Below are 22,267 nucleotides of genomic sequence, written 5' to 3' on the forward strand. Positions count from 1 at the left end.
TTATTCACCAACATTCCCATCGATGAAACCATTTCCATCTTGGACTCTAAACATCAAATTCCCCAAGACACATTATGTCTTATAAAACACTGCATGTCTAATACATATTTCACGTTCCAAAATCGTTTCTATCGTCAAATCAAAGGTGCCCCAATGGGATCGCCCCTCTCTCCCGTAATAGCAGATATATACATGGAACATTTCGAAACAGTAGCCTTGTCCTCGTCAAATCTCAAACCCACCTGCTGGTTACGGTACGTTGATGACACCTTTGTCATCTGGCCCCATGGTAAAGACACATTAGATCTCTTCCTCTCCCACCTGAATGGAATACATCCCAGCATTCAATTCACGATGGAAGTTGAGTCTGAAGCGTCTTTGCCATTCCTTGATGTTCTTATTCAGAAAAATCCACCTCACAGTTTTTCCTATTCCGTGTACCGGAAACCCACTCATACAAACCGCTATCTCAATGCCCAGTCACATCATCACCCCGCCCAACTTAATTCACTCATTAACACTCTTATTTCCCGTTCCATAAGACTTAGCGACAACAATCACAGGTCATCCGAAATCAATTCAATAAGACAAACACTCCTACAAAACGGCTACCACAAAACCCAAATCAATAGAAGCATTCAAAAACTTCTAAACCCCATTCCATCCAAAAAAGAAACCTTGCCGCCGGATCAACCCAAAATCTTTCTACCTTTTATTAAAGGTGTCACTGACAAGATCAGTAGAACTCTTATCCCTCTTAATATCAAAACCATCTTCACCACTCACTCCAAATTGTCCAATCTCGTTAGATCCGTAAAAGACCAAATCCCCAATGAAGACCATGGTGTCTACGAGATAGCTTGTTCCAGTTGCCCACGTACATACGTAGGACAGACAAACCGACGAATCCATAACCGTATTTACGAACATTCTCTATCAGTCAAACATTCCGATACCACTTCAGCCCTAGCTCAACATCATATTCAGACAGGCCACAAAATAGATTTCGAAAAAGCAAAAACCATCGCTCCCATCCGCTCATTAAAAGCGAGAATCATTCGTGAAGCTATCGAAATCGAAAAACGGCCTCACAGCTTGAACACGCGCGATGACGCGAAACGATTGCCGGCAACATGGCGACCCCTTCTTCAGCGACCTCCCGCCCACACCGCTCAGGCCACGTCAGTTCAGACCACGTCAGCGCATACCGTTCCCGCGCATACAGCGAGTATAAAAGCAGCCACACAGGGTAAGACCGGCTGTCACTCGACACTGGGGAGTAGGCAGATTGAGACCTCAGTGCCGAGAGACAGTTCTTGCAATATAGAACACGATACTGGTACGTCTCGAGTGAGGGGAGTAGGCAGATTGAGACCCCGAACTCGAACCGAACCGTATCCCTCTTGATAATGGCTCCAAAATGGGTGCCGAAACGTCGAGTTTTAAATTCTCAACGCGGTTCTTCCCGAGAACTCAGTAATTTTCATTCATCTGACCGCGGAAACTTATCCGAACATATATATATATATATATATATATATATATATATATATATATATATATATATATATATATATATATATATATATATATATATATTGTTATGATGTGTTGTTTGTTTGAATGATGAGCAATGAGTATTTTTAATAATATAATATATGGGGTTTTTATCGCGGTTCTCAAAGAATTAGTTTGTAAGTACTTTTTTAAACTATCTTTATTATAACTATATGAAACACACATATATATCTAACCTAGCCAATGTAAATTTAAAATAAACTATCTTTAAATTGATACTCTTATAAAACTAATTAAATTCTATAGACAATGTAAAATTTAAACAAACTATCTTCAAAATTGAAATTGTTATGACATTAACTAAATTATATTAACAAAATTTTGTACTTTTCTTTCACTGAATGCCTAAATGAACTGTTTTCCACTATATAGATTCTAATCACCACTGAATGTCTTCGTACTTCGGTTATCCTTGTTTTTGTGAAATTACTTTTTCCAATTATCAGCTTCTACCAATTTAAGATATATTTTTCTTCACCAGCATTTATAAACCACCAAGCAAACCAGCAAAACAGCATTTATATTTATTCTTCTTTTCAATATACCAATATCCAATTATTATAAGTTGATTTATACTAATCTCCAATCATAATATAATTTTAATTTCTTCCAATATCCATCCAATATTCTTCTAATATACTTTTTTAATCTTCAATAATTATTTGTGTATAATTATAAATGTGCATTAAAATATATGCATAATTTTTAATCTTCATTTAACTCACTATATTAAACAATTTGAACTGATTAACTGACTCTAAATAACTTTCATACTTCTTACTAAACTGCTTGACTTGACTTTCTTAGTAAAACTGTCATCTTGAATCCAAATCACGGGTATTTATATCTTTTTGGATGTTCCAGAACCATCTGGTAAGAGATCATGTTCGATTTAGTTCTATTTCTTCTATATGGATGTTCTCGAAAAAAGTATCTGTTCGATCCACCGACATAATCATTATTCCAGAATGTTCCAACATAAACAAAGGTCAAATTCTGCATTCTGGAGAATTCGTTAATGTTCTATTGATAATTTTGTTGACATTTAGGCTTTTCAGATCAGAATAAACATTTAAATCATTAAATATATATATATATATATATATATATATATATATATATATATATATAAATTAAACATTTTAAACTAACATTATTATTATAACCCCACTTTATATTCCCAATTATTTCCTAAAATGTCACTTGGAGAGTATGTATAGTTGGTTGTCTAGTCACATGGCTCACTTAAATATATCTACCACATTATAATTACTAAAATACAACTTTTTACAATTATTATATGCTAATTTCTTAAAAATGCCCTCACATAAATATATTTTAATAAAATTCTCTAGTATATAACTTCTTAAAATAACCAAATACTTGTTATATCTAATATTATCTAGTATATAACTTATAAATTATTTTCTTTAAACATTTTTATTTCTCCCATATCATATCAATATATCGAGGGGTTCGAACGAAAACCCGATAACTAACAAAATCATTGTTCGGAGATAATCGCGATTAAAGATTTTCGTAACATTGAAGAGGCTTTAAAATCGTCATAGGAAGTTGTTTCAAATATTTGTTAAAGCCAAACAGTAGAGAATTTAATGTTTAGTTAGAATAATTTATTTTTAGTTTAACTTTTTAAAAGGTATTTACAAAAAAAAATAAAACATGATTTTTATCGGGTTTTTCCTCGCTGAATGAGTACAACATTTGATTTTATTGGTTTTTATTTTTAATTTTGTTAATTATAAAATAAAAATGAACTGTATTTTATTCAAATAAAACAGATAATACTCTACATTCTTTTTAGGAAATTAAAAGGTAATATCTTCTTCCGATTCTTCTCTCATCATTACGTCTGGAATTCGATCTAAGACATTATTCCCTGTTTTGAAACTTGATATCCAAGCATGCAGCTCTTCCGGAAAAATGTTTTCTTGGCACATCTTCATTAAATCCTTTTTTTTTGCTTCGCTTAGTGGAAGAGTAGTTTTGTATAACTTTGGTAAATTACCCGGAGTTGGTAAGTCTAGGGTTGCTTTTTGGGATAAAATTTGTTTTTGCCTTTTAGAGCGTAGAGTAGGAGTTTTTTTTGAATTCAAACCAATATCTTCTGATATGTTTAAACACTTTAATTCTTCTGAGAGATCGTAGTTGAAAAAAATTTTCCTTCTTTAACCTTTAATATATTTTAGTCTCTTGATTTTTAACCACTTCACAGTATTACCGTCAGAATCTACTGTTCTGTTTTGCAATATATTTGCTGCAAGTGACTTTAATTCTAAAAATTCATTAAATTTTATTTCTTTTACCTTGTATGGGCCTATATTATGTTTCACGTTGTCTACTGTCTTCATTTTCTGTTTTCTTGCTGTTTGAAATATATTTTTCGTCATTCATGCAAGTTACATTTACATGTTTACTTGCAGATTCTATTGCCGAGTACATAGAATCCACTTCCATATAAGTATGTCCTGCTTCTAAGAACTTTTGTTCTATAATTTCCAATTGTTCGATATTTTGTACGATCCACAACAGTAGTACGGCTATAAATTGATTGCGGTTTTGACCGCTACAAGTATCTGAAAAAATTGTTACATGCTTAACCTCAGGTCTTAAGCATTCACTTAAATAGTAATACATACAAGTTCCGATTTCAGAACTACCCTTTTTGCCATTGATTTCATTCCAGCACAAGCAATATGCGTTATTGGGTAGCGGTGATTCCCAAATAGTAAGATTGTATACTACCAATTTTCTACGATAGTGTAATTGACTAGTAGATCCTTTGGGTATTTGTAAAATTGCTTGTAAATCCAATGTTACAGACATAAATGTCTTGTCTTTATCTATTCTTTTAGCGGCCTGACAAATTTCGTTTCTTTTTCTATATTCTTCGTAGATTGTTTCAAGGTTTTTTCTCTGCTCTAGATCAGCCTTAGCATATTTGGCACAGATAAAACACTGGTCCTTTTTGGGCGTGAAAAAACTTAGATTATACTCTTCACAAAAAATAGATCGATATTTACGTAAAGCAACAGGGTCTCGATTATTTTCGATGCAGTTATCTAAGTAAAGCTGGTACATTTTTTTGATATTTAGAGTGGGATCTAAGTATTTTCTAATGGTATCCTTTCGGTTATAATGAGATTCGATAACCGGAAAGGATTCAATATGACTTTTAACAAATTGAACATCTTCAGCCTTTGTTGTGTTAACTGGTTCCTTTTTCCGCGATTGTCTTCTTTAGAATAGCAACCAGTAGAATCACTGTTAGCTACAGCATTTATTATAACATCTGGGGATATATACAGCATTTTTGTAAAAAACTTTTAGCACACTGGAATCCGTTCGTTGTTAGCTAGTGGAAAGAAACATTTCTTGCTAAATTTTCGTTCCTTTCTTTTGGAAGTTTTAAGGACAAGTCTAGTCATAATTTGTTTTACAGTTATATTGTGCAAAATAAAATTTTTTCTAGATTTAAAATCTAGACTCCAGTAATTTCTACAGAGTTCATCACAATTCAACATCAAACTATACTTGTTAGAGAACGCAACGTTCGTAATCAAGTCCAGACATGAGTGAACTAATCAGAACTACCGACCCAAAAAGGTAAATCGTTGTACTTCGTGTAACCTAAAATTGATTTACTGGGTTTTTGCAGGACAAAAATGTGCTGAAATTTAAAAAAGTGTCGTAGTATAAAATTCTTTATTGGATTTTCGCATGAATATATTTTGTTAAAATTAACAGCTTTGTAATCTTCATATCCGATAAATGTATTTATATATTTTTAAAATCTTAACTTGTGAATTTCTTTTAAAAAGAAAGCAGTTAAAGTTGTTCTAGCTTATTTTTCCTAGAACTAATTTTATATTTCAGACATTTATTATGAATTTCTCTTTCCGATAAAATTAATTATCTGTTTTTAACTCAGAAATATTTTTAATAAAATTAGTAACTTTACACAGGAAAAGAAGATAAATGATTCTACCGGATTCTCATATTATAAATATATTTACTTCAAAGTATTTTTATCAGTAAAGTTATATATTGGGTTGGTGTTATTTAAAAATACGAGTTAACGGTTTTTACCATGTTTGGTTTTTATCAATTATTGTGCTTAAAAATGTTAATATCAATTTAAAAATTTTTTCAGTGATAGAAGACGTGTTTTTAATACAGAAGAAATAAAAATACCGGATTTCATAATTTTGTCATTTATCGGGTTTTCGCTCGAACCCCTCGATATATACACTAAAAAACTATAAATACTAAATGAATGTTAAAAGTTTATATACTTTTGTTTCTAGGTAAATGAGCTGTGTAAATGGGGTGGCAGCAGCATTTTGGATTTTGTTAAAAGGTCTATGGGTACCTTAATTACAAACAAACTGGCAACTAATTATAGCTGGCTTGGAAGGCGACATAAACAGGCATTTTGCAAATTCAGCATTGCTGCAGTTATAGTGGGTAAGATGTTTTGATTTTTAAGATTGTAATTAAATGCATTATGTAATGAAGATAGGGACTATAGATTTAACTATAATTTATTGGGCTTAAAATAAACCATTTAAGGGTACTAGATGGACATCAGTCTTAAAACAGATTTTTTTAAATTATTGTAAAAAACAACCCACTTCTAAATTTCTAAATATTTAGAGCAGTTGCAAAAATGAATTGATTTTCGGAGACACACAAGACAGACATGCATTTAGCAGTATTATTTATTTATATGGGTGTATTTCCATGGGTTAATTAATGCTTCAGTTGATGATGGTTGTGATAAAATATTCTTTATCAAAATTATCCAGTTTTATAATTTGATATTCTTTCTTTATAGAAGCGGCAATAAAAAGCGAAAAATGTGGTGATAAGAAGGTGGCGGAGCAAGAAATTGCGATGGTTGCGGAGAGCCGGGGATCGCTTAAAAATTTTCAAGGAAAAGGAATTAAAAATTGGATTTACGTTTTACAAAAAATAATAAAGATATATTCACCTATATTTACTATTATTTACATAAATCATCATAAGTATGTATAGTATGTACATAATATGTTTATATAGTATGTACTAGGTACATACCTTCAATATGTACTAGGTACGTACTAGGTATGAACCTTCAAGACGTACTAGGTACGTACCTTCAGTACGTACTAGGTACGTACTATGTACGTAGCTTCAGTACGTACTAGGGATGTACCATAATTTGGAAAATGTACGTCTTATGTATGTATTAAGTACGTACTTCGTACAGCAAAGTATGTACATTGTACGTACTTTATGTCCCAGCAGTACGTACTTAGTTTGTCTTATGAATGTACTTGTGCTTACTGGGATATAGACCATTCAAATGAGAATATTTCTATTTATAACGTTAAAAGGTACACGTGTGCTAAGTTTTTCTAAAAAAATTCCACAATGTAGGAAGAAATACCTATGTAATTTTATTTTGTTATAAGTAAATTTACTATTAATATTTAAACTGTAAGGTTCAGAAACATTTTTTCTATTATAAGTAATATGTTGGATAGACTGTTTTAATTTTTAAGTTCATGCGCACCATGGTACAATGAATAATATACTCGGTTCGCTATTCCCAGTCCGAACTGTCTAGTCTAGTGAATTTAGTAATTATTTTTTTGCGAAGTTAGTTACTTTTTGACAGACTCTAAGTGGCTGGAAATTACTATACAACCAAGCACACGTACTCATAGCCAATATTAATAGTAAACAAACTAAATAGTAAATGCAATAGAACTTTGCGAATTACCGACAATCAATATTTATTTATCTGCACCATATAATAAATACAATTATAACTACTAAAATATATTTTTTAAGGTTGATCTGCACCCCCAAAAAGACAAACCCCAAATTCAAAAAATTTGAGAACGTATATGTGATGACTAGAAGTATTTTGACAACTTTTAAACAAACTTCATGTTTTCGCTTTTGAAAAAACTCAAAAAAACTACTTTTTTCCAAGTATAAAGCGGGAAAACCAAACATAGGATTTTGTTAATTTTTTTACAGCATCAAGATATGATTATAAGAAATACTTATGAATTTTTTGAAAATTTTTGAATTTACAGTTTTGTTCCAATAGGAAAAAATAATATGTTTCGGCTTATAATAAAGTTACCGGTAAGAAACCGAAAATTTTTTTAATAACAACATATATAAAACTGTAAAAGTGGAAAATATTGGCAACAAAAAGTTAAATATTTTTTCCTAAACATATGAAAAATCTCGTTAAACAAGAATTATGTCTTGAACTGCCGCCTTCAAATTGTAATGTAGGGAGATGGCTCCATCTGAAGCAATGGTAGTATTTATCATCGATAGATAGCATTACGTTCGGCTTCGAAACGCTTCAAGCGAAACGTCACACTTACAGGGTTGCCATATCAATTACTTTGTACAACACTTTGGCAGATAACAACAAAATTGAATAGGAATGTTATCGGTTTGAACTTTGAACCGGTCATGCTGAAACTTACAGAGTTACAGAATAGTAGATACTGCAACTTTTATTTTGAAAGTAGGATATCATAAAATTTACGCTCTATAAGTAATATATCTATAAAAAACCTATTTAGTTTTAAAAACCTATTTAGGCGTTTTTAGTTAATTATTTTAGTATTTATAAAAATAGTGTTTCTTGCGTACCCTAATTTGTCTGAGGGGGGGTTTGAAATTTTTTTATGCTACCTCCATTTTGAGTCCCTAAAATTTGGTTTTAGTTTAATTTAAAGTTCTAAAGATAGCAGTCCCAAAGATTCAGGTATCTATTATTCGGTACTTCGAAAGTGGGGCGAAGACATTTTTGGAACACTCCCTTCTCTTATCTAAATCTTATCTATTGTTCTGAAACTATTTTCTTGTGGCTTTTAAAGTAATTACTATTTTAATGGGAATAAGCCAACTTGTAAATACAATACATTTTGGAGACGGCTATCGCCGTATTCCCGTTCTTCTCCGCCAATCCTGCGGGTTTAAGGCATGCTCCTCCTCCAAACCTTACGATTCCATCGCTCTTCTAATTCCTTCATTCCATGAGCGTCAAGTTCTACCTCTTTTTCTTCTTCCAGGGGGCATCCATTTGTGAAGTTTTTGGGGCCAACGTTCGTCAGGCATTCTCAATAGGTGTCCAAACCATTTTGAACCTCTTTTTTTCTATTCTGTCAATGACCGTTTCTGTAGCGTTGGTCTTCCTTTCCTGGCTTGATGTTCTAGCACTTCTTCTCAAATAATCCATTTCAACTGCTAACAATCTTCTCTTCAGGTCTGCATTAACAATTGTACATACTTCAGAGCCATAACAAAGAACTGATTCAACCATGGTTTGCCCTATTCTTTTTTTGTTCCTTTTGGAAATGTTGCGATCCCACCATAAGGAGTTCAGACATCCTACAATTTTACGTCCCTGAGTAATTCGGTGTTTAATTTCGGTTTGTCCCAAGCCGTTCTTAGCAATGAGTGCACTTAAATATTTAAATTTTTCCACTTGTTTGATTTCCACGTCCTCGTCGATCAACACTTCAAACCTTGCATCTGAATTGATAACTAAATATTCTGTTTTCTTCATGCTGACTTGTAACCTACATTTTACATATTCTCTGTATAGACGCTTTATCATAAATTCTAGACCATAAAAATCTTGAGCTAGGACGACTTGGTCATCCGCAAAGTTCAGGGAGAACAGTACGTCATTTCCTATGGGGATTCCTATTCCCAGGCAGTGGTTTTTCCAATTATGGAGGGCTGCCTTAATATATAAATTAAGCAGTGAGTGTGACATTCTGCATCCTTGTTTTAGTCCTTTAGTTACTTTTATTGGCTCTGATAGTCTATTTCCGATTTTTAGGTAAGTAGTGTTCTCCCTGTATACTTCTGTAATTATTCCTAAAAGGTATGGACTAATGTCGAGTTGTTGCCACAATTTAAGTCTTGGAACTGTATCATACGCCTTTTCTAGGTCGATGAAGGCTAGATGTACTTTGGTACCAACTACTATTCTTTTTTCTATTAATTGTTGGAGTATAAACAAGTTATTAGTGCAAGATCAAAGATCAAAGATTCAAACATCAATAAACTTATTTTAACCTTTAATTGTGGCTTATTTCCATTAAAATAGTAATTAGATCTTATCTCTGTCGTTGGCTCGGTTGGTGTTTTTCTTCTTCTTCTTTCTTTTTAATGACTGCTCGGATGTAATTGTGAACACTATTCCATCCCTCCGTACTTCCAGTCATCTTCACGATCATCTCTCTTACAGTCACAGGGTTCATACCTATTTCTTTCTCTGTTTCTCTCCACTGTACATCTATTACACTCCAGCATTGTGTGAGGAACAATGTCAGAATATTCGCAGTATAGGCATTTATCTGTATCTGTCTTTCTGAACCTATGAAGATACGCCCTAAAACAGACAATCTAACCAGTCCCCTTAGGCTCGGGATCAGCATTTTGGTCCACTGGGCAACATCTTCCTTGTTGTTCTCCTCTTCTTGCCATCTTTCCATTGATCTTTTCCTTTCTTCTTTTTTTTTATAGCTGTTGTCAAATGCTCTCTTCTCTCATAGAGATGTCTCTTTTCTACTGCTAGCACATGCAGAGAAACACAACCCGTGATAGTCCACAATGTCTACCACCTATCTACTTTTGTTATAAGCCTAATATTAGATATGTATATCTAATATTATATTGTGTATTTATACAATAATTAGTGTGTTCTGCATATTTAACGTGGTAATTTAATTATTCAATTAGCGTTGTTGGATTTTTTGTATTGTGTGTGAAAGTCAAGTTACATTTTCCTACTATTCTTTATATATTTTTTTACTGGTAAGATAGAAAAATCTTTATTAACATCAAAAATGGGTGCCATATTAGAATTATTTGAACTGGATGCTGGTGTAATAATTATAGAAGGTATTTCAAACGAACTTGTTCATATTCGTATTCATATTCAATGTCTAAATATTGCACAAGAAGAAGTTATAAGAATAACTAGGACAAAATCGAAGTCACTAAGAATCGTCTGTAATAGTTGCTATACATTCTAAGATCAGTTTAATAAATTATCTGATTTAATTTCTAAGTTATCAGATAGATTCGCATCGATTAAGGATTGTCTCGAGGCCTTGGAACAACTTTCTCAAAGTAACTCAATTGAGTAACTCGAGGATTGTAACAAGAAGCAAATATTCGTTATCAGTTTCCACGTTTTTCCGTTTTTCGTATTGGCAGGTTAACAATAGTAATAAGCCTAGGCCATTAACGGTTAAATTTGCAGATAATAATAGTCCATTATTTATGTTGCACAATTAGATGAGGTGGTTAAGAACCAAATTTTCTAGAGTTCAATTTTAAAGGATGACATAACTAAATATCAACTAAACTATTTGAATAAATGGCGAGAGGAACTGGAAAAATATAAAGTACTTAACAAAGAACTAACAATAAAGTATATTAATAAAGTTTCAACTATTATTAGTACTAACCAACAAAATGCCGCAAAAAACGAATAAAGACAACAACCAATATTTTTTAGACCAATATTGCTTCTTTACATGCTAAGTTTTCTGACTTTTTGTCATTTAAATCTTCTCATGCCGATATTCATATTTCCGATATACATAATATGTTTGGGATGGAGTTCCTCTGAAGTCGCTACGGGAAGTTAATGATTTTGGTGTTACGGTCAACCAAACATTAAGTTGGTCTACTCAAACAGCAAAAATAGTTAGTAAAGCGAACTCTGCTTTATACTTTATATCAAAAGCTTTTCATAGAATGTCTCCGGACTTGTTTTTATAGTAGAAGCTACTAGTTTAAATAGTTTCAAAAACAAGTTTGATGAAAACGAACAGAATATTGTACCTAGCCTTATGTTAACTATATTGTTTGTATTTTTTTTTCTTCTATTTATATCTTTCCTAACCCAGGGAATAACTTATTTAATTCCCAAAGATCAAAATAACACTCAAGATCCAACCAAGTACCGCCCAATTACTTGTCTTCCAACTCTGTATAAATTGGTCACATCCTGTGTAGCCCGGCGTATCAACCTTAATCATCTATTGTATATGGATGATTTAAAACTATTAGCTTCCACTCGAAGCCACCTGGATCAGATGCTAAAAACAGAAAATTTCTCTAATGATATTAGTATGCACTTCGGTCTTGACAAGTGCCGTATAATCAAAGGAAAGGTTCAGCCCGGCTGATTCGATATGCAAAACGGCCAGAACATCGAGGCCATCGGTGAAAATGATATGTATAAATACCTAGGAATAAAGCAAGCGCGGAAGATTGACCATAAGCATATAAAAACTGAGATAACTACTGAGTTTATACGAAGGGTAAAACAGCTGCTTCGTTTACACCTTAACAGTAAAAATTTGTTTAAGGCACTAAACATCTACGCATGTTCCGCGCTTAGCTATTCATTTGGTATTGTTAAGTGGACAAAAACGGATATAGAAAATCCACAAGGAAAATAAATTCCTGTAGCTGGCTGTATACCATGTAACACAAAAAGAGGTTTAATCTTTGTATGTAGGTATATAGGTATATTTTTTTAAATATACCTACATACAAAGATTAAACCTCTTTTTGATATAGAAAATCTTCAGCGAAAAGTACGAACACACCAAGGCACAAAAACACCATCCTCGAAGTGCAGTAGAAAGAACGACATTACCGAGGTATTTCGGAGGACGAGGACTTATGGATATAAGTGAGCAACTCGAAAAACAAATTACTAATTTAAGAACTTATTTTCAGGTGCAAGCCATCTACTTTACATTGCGCGATTTGTGCAGTAGATCACAACACCAATCTAACTGAGGGAACCAGAAATGCGCATAAACCATCTTATTAAGGACGAAAAGAAGATTCACTACTGGCCATTCAGGATCAGGTTATACCAACCAAAAATTACCTGAAATATATCGTCAAAGACCCTCAGGTCCAGAATGACAAATGCCGATATGGATGTTAAGCTCAGGAAACCATAGAATCTTACCGGGGCTGTCAGGCATTTGCTGCAACTGAATATAAGGAACGGCACGACTCAGTAAGAAAGATCATTCATCAAGAGATAGCTATCAAACTGGGACTTCTTCAAACAAACCATCTTCCATATTATCAATACGTTCCTGAGAGTATACTTGACAATGACAACTACAAGCTATACTGGGACCGCACTGTGCTCACAGAACAAACAGTGGCACATAATAGACCAGATCTCATACTAGTTAATAAACTAAAGAGACAAACAACATTAATTGATGTGGCGATACCCAACAACAATAATCTTCGTGTTAAACAGAACGAAAAAATCGCCAAGTACAGGGATCTGGAAATTCAAATACGAAGACAGTGAAGAATGGAAAGTACCCAGAGAATACCTATTATTCTCCCTACTACTGGAGTCATTCCAAAGAAACTCCTAGAAAACATAAAAAAGCTAGATCTGAATGAACATCTCTACAAGACTATGCAGAAAGCTGTAGTACTCTCAACGTCCAGATGTGTACGAAAATTTTTGGGAGATACTCCAACATACCAAGCCACCTAGGGCTCGATAACACGGAAAGAGTCCCACCAGAGCTCAATCCTTTTGATACCGTAGGTATCTGGGATGAGTGAATTTTCCCCTTAGATGGAGTGTGAGCCGTATGACTAAATCTGGGATACTAATACTCAAAAGCAAACTTAATTCCAAGCACATAGTAAAAGCAATAAACACATACACAATACCACTTTTCACATACTCATTTGGCTTTATAAAATGGTGGAAAACGGAAACTGAAGAACTAATTAGACCAAATAGAACCGTGATAACTAAATAGGCATCAACTACCCCAAATCGTACATCCAACGCATGACACTACCACGCACACAAGGTGAGAGAAGAACATCGTGTTTTGGAAATATCATTCACTACTTAAAGATAAAAAACAGCAAAAAACAAAGACAAAAATATATAGAGCAGCAATTAGACCGGTGATAGCATACGTAGCAAAAGTAATATGTCTTAGGAAAATAGATATAAAGAAAATAAAAATATAAATAAAAAGTGAAATATAAAGAAAAAGTAAGGATTTTTAAAAGCAAAATGATAAGAATAAACAGCCCAATAAAGCCCGAACAAGGAGAATATAGAAGACTAATGAAGCATGAAATAAGAAATAGAAATATAACCGAAGGGGAAGACATAGTGAAATTTATTAATCCACACAGACTGAGATGGTTTGGACACATACAAAGAAGAGAAAAAGACGCACTAATAAGGAAGATAACAAACCTGAAACCAGTAATAAACAGACCAAAAGAAAGACACGTGTTCGCATGTTTTAAATAACATTTTTGACGATTGACCATTTTTCATATAAATCCCACTAAAATATTTAATAATACCAGATAATTTAATTTTTAACTATCAACAAAAATCTAATATATGATTGCATGTATAAATTTAATGGTAATACGATATTCACAGATAGCGCCGCTAAGTACCTCTTTGTCGATAAAAATGTTTACATAATAAATATGTGTCATTTTTCAATGATATGTGTGGATTATGTTCTTGCAAATGCGTAACTTTAATATATTCCGATTGACACAGCGGAGCAGTAAAATATTATACATAAAGATGTTGTTAAAGATATCTTTGCTTACTTGGTCTACTAGGTATTTGATAAAATTACTGTCTACACAACTTGGCAACTCAGGCAATGGATATAATGATAGAAAACTGTAATTTATATTAGGGTTTGAAAATATTACAGAGTCCTCATGTAGAAATCTACGATTAAGTTAAAAAAATTACCACAGTAGTATGCCGCAGTAGAGCCATCTCTAGGATCAGAAACAAATTAATCGAGGGTGAAGATCAACCTTAAATATATACTACCCAAAATTTGATGAGTTTAGTATACACTTCCACTATTTCGAATAATTCTTTTTTTAAAGAAAGAAGTCTGCAATAGTAGGATACTTGAGCTATTAATACTGAGAAGATGCTGAGAAGTAGGAATTGTTGTGTTGTAGGTTTCCGACAACGAATCTGTCAAAATATGCCCGAGCTAAGCGAATGGAGTTTACAAGGTATGATATTGCGAATGACATTTGACAGCTGGCCCAGGAGTGTGACGTAGTCAAGACCGCTCGAAGCCATAATTACAGCTTAACGTACACATTAATTTTGAAATTATGGTCAAAAAATTATCGATTTTTTTTAAATGTTTTGTTCTGGTTATAGTTAAATAAAAAATATATTTTCAGTAGCGTAAAACCTTTACTTTTCCTGGGGGTTCAGGCGAAATATTTATTTTTGTTTTCATACATATACTATACCTACTTTCATTAAGCGATGCAGGGCGTATAAACAAAGATAAATTTAACAGATGATTGTTAAAGATGTTCCAAATGAGTCTACTCGTTCCGATAAGTAAGAGTATAATTATGACACTTTATGACACTATTAATTTTTTTATTTTCTCAACTATTAGTATTTATTGCATAGTGTATAAATTATTTTTATCACTGAATACATAGTAAGTAAAAAAATAATCCGATTTATAAAGTTATTGAATATTTTATGCATACATGCAAGTAACAGTTCTTCAAGAATATTTAAAAATTAAGCGAAATGTCCATCTTTATTTCGTTACTGCCGACGTCGTCGGAACTCATGCAGGTTCGGACACGATTTAAGTAGGTATTTTATTTCGGTATTGAAATTTTGTAATTTGAATCGATTTGTGAGTATATTTTTAGTCATCTTGATGGTTAAAGGACAATAAATTATATTTATGCTGTTAATGTTGAATTAGCAATTATTAGCAATTAGTTGTGCGATTTAAAACTATTTAAGTATATATTTTTATTATGACCCTATCTATACGTGATTATGATTACTGTAACAATAACCATGTATTTCAATAACTGATATTGAAACCAAAAATATCATTCACTGATTCTGTTAAAGTTAAAGAAATCATTTTAAATGTGAAAGACAAGAAAATCCCGGGTTAGTGGTTGAAGATATTGTGAAAAAAGTGGCTAATAAAGTTGGAGTTTGTGATAGAAGTGTGTTTACGGTGATAAAGGAATACAAGACGAATCATCAATTCGCTGGACCAAAAGTATGTCTGACCCGGAAAAAGAAGTTTGACAAAATTGATGATTTTGACAAAAATGACATTAGAAGACTGATTCATAATTTTTTTATGAGCAACGAAATACCCACCGTTGATAAGGTTTTAAAGAAGGTGAACGATGACCCTGATTTGACAAATTTTTCGAAAACCACATTTTACCGAATATTGAAAAAACTTCTGGACAACAGATTAATTGATAAAAACGGACTTTTTTACAAAATATATGAACAGAGATCGCATTCTTCAACTACATCGATATTTACACTTCGTCGACAATGTAAATCCAGCAGAGCATGACAGACTCCTTTTTAGACATATCTCCTTTTTTAGATATATCCCCTCGAAAAGACACCGATTTGGAGTAAAAATGTTTGTGCTGTGTGATGGTGAAATTGGAATAGTATCAGATTTATTAACAGTTTATACAGTGCTACATCAGTGCGAGACAATTTATTAGGATTTAGTGGTAGCGTAGTAAAATATTTTATAACCAAATATGAAAATAAAGGACATATATTCTAGACGGACAATTGGTACGCAAGTCCAAATTTAGCAAGTATTTGTGTAACAAAAATTGTTATGAAAGTTTTTAGAACTGTACAAACAACTAAGTATAGTAAAAATTAAAAATAAAACTTATATTTTTTGCAGGCACTCTGTACATAAAATTGTTGGCAAAAAAAAAATAAATTCTTGGGGTTTTCGCCCTGTATAAATGGTTCCTATTATCGGATTTCAACTAAAACAATCAGGTTCTTTGTCGAGCACTTTTGCAAAATTAAAATATAAATTTCGTATTTTATAAGATAATATGTATTCTGACTAAACAAAAAGATAATCCCAAATGCGGCCCTGTTGCAGGCCTATACGTGGTAATGTTTACATATCCCTGCACCGCTTAATGAATTTTACTATAATAATATACGCACTCTTTTTGTATAGGTAAATAGTAGTAGATTTGCGTATTTTGATTCACTATCACTCATTTCCAAGAAGTTTTACTGAAATAAAAACGAAATAGATTACATTTTGGATTTATTTATTTTTAAATTTAGTAAAATAAAAAATATACACATTACTATAACCCACCGATTATTATATGCAAAATTTACTTAGCAAATAAATAATAATATGAAAATAAGGCACAAATTAGTTCAAACGCAAAACACAATAAATATCGACTTCAGACGACTTTACACCGGCAAGACAGAAGGTTTGTATAAAAACAAAAGTTCGGCAATAATATCGGTTATCAATGGTGAAGACTGTAAATTGCATTATGAGATAATAAATATATTTTAAAGTAACTCAATACTGACTGAGTCATCTATTTTATAATAGAAAAATAATTTAGATATATGCTTACATATGTCTATACAAATATCCACTTCGCAAGGACTTAAAAAATTTGATGGGTAAAATGTTGAATACTTTGCTTTACCACTGACTGATGTTGATGGTTTGAAGATCTTCCTCTATATTCTCTATCCACCTTTTATTGGGCCTTCCTCTTGTCCTATTTGCTTGGGATTTTAATCTTTGGATTACTTATACAGCTCGATTATCTGGCATTCTTTTTAAGTGTCCAAGCCGGTTTAGTCTTTGTGACTTTACAAATCTAACGATATCTGCGGTAATTCATCCAGCTCTGTATTTAATTCATTTTTATTCTTCATGAATCATCGCTATTTTTGAATGTTTGTTATATGTTAAAAATAGGTGCTTTTAAAAACATTTGGACAAAATGAGTAATGTGCATAGTTATGCAACTAGAAAAAACTTCATTATAATATATTTGTAGAAAACTCCATTTTGTAGATTAACGAAGACCCAGAATTTATATAAATATATCAGTTCAAAGCTTTTTAACATGTTGTTAAATGATTGTTATTTTTTATACAGCAACCTTAAATGGTTCTTTCATATCGATTTGTTAAGTAAGAAACTAGCCTCAGTCTGCTATGCAATTTGCAATAATATCTGTTTCGGAGGAAATCAATTTAGCATCTTCCAAAATAACATATTTTTCTTTGTGAAATCATGTTATCATTATTAAAATATATAATGTTATCGTTATCATTATTAAACAACACTTGATATTCGATGGCCAGCTAGCTCATTCGATCTAAATAAAATTGACTTTATCATTATTTATTTTAATTTTGTGTTTAGTTTAGTATACCTACGTACAAATTTTGTGTACCTTCATTACCACTTTTTTGTATCTTTTTAAACATCTGAAATATCAAACTCTGGAGTATAAGTTGATTAACCTGTGCCTACGTGTAATAAAGATAATTAAAACTTGTTTTATAAAGGATATCGCACCCTTATTCAAAAAGAGAAATATCTCAAAATTTGCGTTTATTGAGTTTTCATCATAAAGTGAAATAACTATGCAAGGAGAATGTCTAGTTCAACCTTTGGCGCCTTACGATGAAAAATGAAGGAGATAGATGACAGTGTTTCTCTTTTTGACTAACAGGCGGGAACAAGTTGATACCGATCACGATACACAGACTACCGGTATGTTCTTGCGCATGAAAGGCGAACGCGTGACGTCATATGGGAACCTTAATTGGACCCAGTTCTGCAGAAAGCATCCAACCCACAAACAGAGTATTCTTCAGAAAATTGGAAAATACTTTTTTATGAACAATGAATTGTTTTTGTTTAAAATATTAATATTTCATAAACTTTACACCGCAGGCTTCGTTGAAATAGACTGCAGAAAACATAATTTTTTTTTTTTTTTTTTTGAATACTGTGTTGATTTTTTGTGGGTTGGATGCTTTCTGCAAAATAAAAAATTCAGGTTATTCAGATTTATTTATTAACATTATTCCGACTCAACTACAAAAAAGGACAAAAGTGATTCTTAATATAATGTACATATTATATGGTAATAACAATATTAAAAATTTAAATTTCTTCAATACAGAAATCTAAATTATTGGTATTAAAGCAATCAACATCTTCTTCTATGCCTGCATTCCCGGTTAAATTTTCATAAAAACTTAAACAATCTGCTGGCAAGAGATGGTACATTTCCCGCAAATTTGCAAGCTTCGGTTCTGCTATTGGTTTCCCTTGAGGCCACAGTTTGACCAAATTTAAAAATACATCAGATTGAGTTTGAAGCTGTCGCCCTCGCGTTATCTTTTTTATATTAACCTCTTTAATGGGACTGTCAAAAGTGTTCTGCTGGATGAATAATGAAAAAGGTTCATTTTTTGTTATCTTGATAGATCGTATAGTAAGCCAGTTAATTTTTTCACCATCAACAGATACTTTTCTGTTGGTTATATTGCTTTCTATGGATGATGTACCAAAAAAGTCTTTCGAAGTCAGTTCAGTGACTACAAGTGGATTTTTCTTTCTGCACTCTTTCATGACATTTATGTAATCTGAAGGCAAATACATTCGTTGCTGGTGTTTTAAAGCCGATTCGATATCACTGAAATCCGAGTCGTTCGGCAAAAAACTATGACCAGAACATAAGAAATTTATAGTAATATCTTCAAGATGATGGGATGAATGCAAAATATATTTTAATATCAAAGTAATTTTGATGTTGCGATTCTGCCCCCCACACGAATCGCTCCACAAGATCAAATGTTTTACATCAGATGACAAATATTTTTGGGTGTGGCTGATTAAGCATGATCCCACTTCCTGCGCTCCTCTACCAGCTACTCCTTCAGCCCATACGTAACAGTATCCACGATTTTCTGATCCACTATGCACCCCAGCATTGTAGACCCAAAGTTGTCCCTTATAGAAAACGATGTTAGTTGGAATCCTAGGAAGTGGTAGAGTTTTCTCCAAATCAAAAGTGAGGCACTCATAGTCATTTAGTTCTTTTGCCTTTTTAAAATCTTCTCTTCTCAAGGATTGTGCAGTTTCAGCCTCATCAAGATGTCGTCTGTGTTTTTCAGTTAGTTCCTGTTTCTTCTCGTTATTTGTTTCATTATTAATTTCCATTTTTAAACTGTCGCATACGTTGCATGTATCCTTTTTCAGTGTCTTAGTTCGCAAATTAAAGTTGGAATAAAAGATTTGTTTGTATTTGGTAATACTTACAGGTTTATCACATTCTTTGGAATACATTTCGTACATTTTGGCAAGTGTCACATGTGGAGGTAAAAATTTTGCGTCAGTTGTCTTCCGTGAGTAGTGGGAAATATATTTTGGGATCCTATTAATCTGATTGATCACTTCTTCCAACTTATGATCAGGCGTTTTATTCTTACCGCCTTGATTAACACCTCGTTGGTCTACTAATGGTGCGCGACCATGAAATTTCTTAAGTGCCGTGTTCACCCGACAAGGGCTTATACCAAATGTTTTAACAAACATTTCTCTGCAGATGACTTTATCAGTTATGTTGTAACATCTAGAGAAATTACGTTTCTCAATATTTCTTCCGTAATTTCTTTTCTTTGGGACTTCGCGAACCGCAGCCGCTATGTAATTATTTTGGCAGTTGTACGATTCTAGTGCCCAGAATTTTTCGAATTCCTGCTTTCGTACTTCAACGGAAACAAACTGTGAACACTTTAGTTTACATTGGCAGTCGAAATCTATAAACGTTCTTGATTCTGTTTTACGTCCTTTGTAGTCGAAATGGGTCACGTTACTGTTTCTTCTTTTTTTTTCCTTCGGCTCTAGATTGATCTGCAAATTTTCTTTTTCTTCCCTTTCGAGGTCTCCCTTTACGAGTATTTATTTCATTTGGTTTTTCTTCTGATTGATTGAACGAATCGGCCACTTCATGATGACGAGCAGGTTCATACGTAGGATCAGCTACTGAATCATCAGATCCATAGTCAGGATTTGTAACGCTTGCTTCTTCAACAATTCTATTACTATTTGGTTTATTCTGCATTTCCATGTTTTCTTTATTATCCGTAAAAATTTCATCCAGGGTAACTGACGACATCTGGATTCCAGTACTAGTTAAGTTTGGGTTTCCAATAGTTTCAAAATCTGTAATATAAAAAATAAGTGTTAGTGGATATAAAATTTTGTTGCAGCAGTCGAAAAGGTAACTTTAGGCATAAAATTTATATTAACTTATAAGGAAAAGAAAAGCATATCAGAAAAAAGATAGTTACCATCAACTAATTCTTGAAACTGAGATTCTTGATTGTCTTGGCCATATAATATGATGATATTATCAGTGTCATTATTTCTAAACTCTTGTACTGTCTCTAATTCTTGAAGCTGAGATTCTTGGTTATCTTGGTCGTATAATGTGATGATACTGCCAGTGTCATTATTTCTAAATTCATGTACTGTCTCTAATTCTTGAAGCTGAGAATCTTGGTTTTTTTGGTCATATATGATGATACTATCAGTGTTATTATTTCTGAACTCATGTTCTGTCTCTTCGAGAAATACGGGCCCATTAATTTCTGCTCCCCCATTTTCATCGCCCGAAGCGTGTTTCACAGATTCCAAAACAGACAATGTGTTTCTACTAGTGTCGGGATTAGCAATCAATATATCTAAAATAAAAACTTTGTTCAGTTCCGCTGCATAAAAGGTTATTACTTTTTTAACTAAAACTAAACAGAGAATTTAAAACAAGTTTAAAAATGTTTTCTCCAGTGGCGTAAAAATGGGGGGATAAAACTTGTCAACTAACTCGATAGCGCGCCACTGGTTAAACGTTTCAAAACTTTATGTCAAAATATTAGGTACTTTATTAAAAAGCATGTTGGTCACCAAATTTGCAAAGAATATTAAATTTGAAGGTATTTTTGATTTATGGCAAATTGTTTATTTTTATTTCAAAATTTTAACACCCTGTATATCAGAAACTAAGCATTTTAAGGGTTTGTGTTCCTATATCAAAATTCATTAATTAACGAGAGCTCTCTGTGATAGAATGTTGTTGGTCGAATATAGAAACACCCTGTATCTGAGTACCTAGGTATACGCCATTAAAATTTTATTTATTAAATAAATTATTTTAAAATAAGCATTATATTTTTTCCTGTCATTTAAAACAAAACAGGAATCATTGCAAATTGGAACTTTGTAATAAAGTTGATATATTTAGAAAATTAAAGTCAACTACATCGTGTAATACCCATGGTACAATGAATACACAAGGTATGATACATAATGTTCCAAAATCGGTTCGATTTCGCGCATGACGTAGTCAAGATCGCTTATTTCTGCAACATTTGAATGTAGTTGTATAGGAAAGACTTTTAATTTTAAGTTTTTTTATATAATTTGGCTAATTTAATTATAGTAATTATAAAGAGATGATTAAATTATGTTATTATAATATTTATCCTCTATAAAACATAGATATCCTTTATAAGACGAGTTTTAATTATCTCTTATTACACGTAGGTACAGGTTAATTAACTTATACTCCAGAGTTCGATATTTCAGATGTTTAAAAAAATACAGAAAAGTGGTAATGGAGGTACACAAAATTTGTACGTATATGTACCTACTGAACTAAACACAAAATCAAA

The 22,267-nt window shown here is 32.4% G+C and overlaps 1 protein-coding gene across 4 annotated transcripts in view; it reads left to right on the forward strand.

The window, feature by feature from the left end:
- LOC140439753 (uncharacterized) overlaps positions 1-14,755 on the forward strand; it is a 39,917-nt gene extending 25,162 nt beyond the window's left edge. For all 4 annotated transcript variants that reach the window (XM_072529890.1, XM_072529889.1, XM_072529891.1 and 1 more), the window contains exons 6-8: positions 5,907-6,066; positions 6,437-6,626; positions 14,659-14,755. In XM_072529890.1, the coding sequence (XP_072385991.1) occupies positions 5,907-6,066; positions 6,437-6,626; positions 14,659-14,740 (432 nt within the window). In that variant the 3' untranslated portion in view covers positions 14,741-14,755. The remainder of the gene's footprint in view (positions 1-5,906; positions 6,067-6,436; positions 6,627-14,658) is intronic.
- The last annotated feature ends 7,512 nt before the right edge of the window (positions 14,756-22,267 follow it).

This window comes from Diabrotica undecimpunctata, chromosome 4 (genome assembly GCF_040954645.1).
Source record: "Diabrotica undecimpunctata isolate CICGRU chromosome 4, icDiaUnde3, whole genome shotgun sequence".
NCBI classification, from domain to species: Eukaryota; Metazoa; Arthropoda; class Insecta; order Coleoptera; family Chrysomelidae; genus Diabrotica; species Diabrotica undecimpunctata.